General features: G+C 31.9%; 1 protein-coding gene across 1 annotated transcript in view; it reads right to left on the bottom strand.

Annotated features, from left to right (window-relative positions):
* Positions 1 to 478: 478 nt before the first annotated feature.
* LOC139734400 (synaptic vesicle 2-related protein-like) overlaps positions 479 to 2,322 on the bottom strand; it is a 21,893-nt gene continuing 20,049 nt past the window's right edge. Inside the window, exon 16 of the mRNA XM_071645188.1 lies at positions 479 to 649. Coding sequence (XP_071501289.1) covers positions 623 to 649 — 27 coding nt within the window. The 3' untranslated portion in view covers positions 479 to 622. The remainder of the gene's footprint in view (positions 650 to 2,322) is intronic.

Genomic DNA, 2,322 nt, shown 5'->3' with positions numbered 1-2,322 from the left:
AATACCAAGGAAATTAACCATCCTACTTCTTACAATCTCAAAACTTAAGATTTTCACAGGCAAAACATTTGTTATATTGATGTGAGCATGAGCTGTTCACACATGCAAATCAACCCAACTGATACAAATCTATAACAAACTTGGTACATGGCATGGTAGAGGTATTCATTCGTATTTATCAGGAAAGATAGTTTCCATGAGTCATTGACTGTAGCACTGGCATAATATAATTCCTTTGAATACTTCTTCATGCCAGCCATCTATAACATTATTAACTCATTAGTTGTTTTTTTTCATATTCTTCCAAATGCGTCATAGGATCTTTAAGTATGTAACAGCTGTTCTGAAATATATATTTTTGATCAGAAAAAAGAAAAAAAAACAAATCTCAAAAGACTCAGTATCATTAAAATTGGTCAGTATTCAAATAAACCTTTACCAGTTGAACACTAAATGTGAATACATAATCAACATCACCTTGATATAACACCCAACTTAGAACCTGTAAAGCCTATATTTAGGCTTATACTCAATAAAGTAGTACAGTATCATAATCATACCAGACATGATGATATGGACTTCAGCTTGGATGATGGGATGAAAATTCCATGTTTAGGAAGTTCTACGACGATTGAGAATTCGCAGAGGACTAGGATGAGAGAATAAAACAAATAGAAAATAATCAGTGTACTCCATGTCATCCAGCAGAGTATACCAGTTAAGTGGTTCTGCATTTAAATACTGTATACTTTGCAGCGGAAACTACAAGAATCAATACCACTGCTGAAAATCAAAGTTTCAAATCATTACCAATTCATTGAGAAAATGGTAAGTTTTAAAAAATACATAACTACTTTGTACCTGTGCATTTGCCGTCATATTTTGCTTCCAAAGTTTTTCATCTTCTCTTCAAAACTGACAAAATTTACTCAGACTTGACTTCTTTCCTTTGAAATAGAGATTTTTTTTCTTTTTTTTTTAAAGTGAAAACATGAATTAAGATATCTATCCTACATGTAGATCGAACAGTGTTAAAGCATGAAACCTGTGACAAAAATCAAATGTATATCCACTTAAATGAAAGAAAGAAATCAACAAGAAGTTTTGAATTTACAACAGGGGCAAGTAAGATTTCATAGAAAAAAAACAACAAAAGACTTGGCAAGAGGCTACACAATCACTTACTCTGCATCTGTACCTTCTTTTTATATGGCCCTGCTGGTTTTATCCAAAGGAATTAATTTCCCAGTATATGGCACTCATCTTGTATTATTTCTAATGAAGACCATTCAGACTGTATCGTTACATGGGAAGGGGGTTGGGAGGGGAGGGGAAGGGTTGATGTTATTTGGGCTCATCTCATATTAGTTTTGACACAAACAGAGTGGGCAATAACTGTAAAGATGTAACAAAGACGTGGGGCATTTTCAGTGATCAGTTGTTTTCCCCTCTTTGTGTATGGATACAGATAGAATGATACAGACTTTGTTATATTGTTACAAGGATTATTTTCCCCACAGCAGACACACTTCAAGCTGAGGATATTAGTAAGATGATACACATGCTATAGACACTTCAAGTCTTGCTCTCTATCAATTACTGAGGAATAAAGAGCTGATACAACATGTAGTATTGAAGTCTGAAAGTAAATACGAGACATCCATCGTTCTATCAGTACATAACTGTGATATAGGTCTTAAAGCCACCCGTCAGTGTTTGAATTAGTAGATTATATAATTTTTTAAGCTAAATTTAAATTCAATATATATATACATATATATATATATATATATATATATATATATATATATGATATGTATATAATATACATGCAATATATATATAATATATAATGTATATATATATATATATATATATATATGATATAAAATTAGTAACAGCACTGTATAAATGCATTAAGTGTTTTATTTGGACAGTTGTGTTATGCAGGCAAAGAAAAGATAATAATTCCAAAAAATTGGCAGTCTTATATGAGTTTTCTGGTTCAAATATGAGGGTTTTTTTTTTTGCATGAGTTGTGTAACAAAAGCTGTCCATGCCAATGTTTGCGCTACTTGCTCACTTTATCTGTCTCTCTAAGAATTATATGTGTATTACATGATACATACATTGCATACATTGTACAAACTCGTTCAAGCTTACAGCATGTTTATATGAAAATAGCAGAATATACTGGCAGTGAATAGCATGTGTATAGTGACTGTTATTTTGCTGTTATTTTTGCATACACATATTTTCGCGAATGAGGTAACTGACGTCTTTGCGAAATATTGTTTTTGCAGATTGACACCGAGGATATTG

Source organism: Diadema antillarum, unplaced genomic scaffold, assembly GCF_040938485.1.
Source record: "Diadema antillarum isolate AM-2024a unplaced genomic scaffold, OU_Dant_1.0 seq00000525_RagTag, whole genome shotgun sequence".
Lineage (NCBI taxonomy): Eukaryota > Metazoa > Echinodermata > Echinoidea > Diadematoida > Diadematidae > Diadema > Diadema antillarum.
The sequence above is the reverse complement of the archived record's forward strand: the minus strand, read 5'-3'. Positions and strand labels throughout refer to the sequence as shown.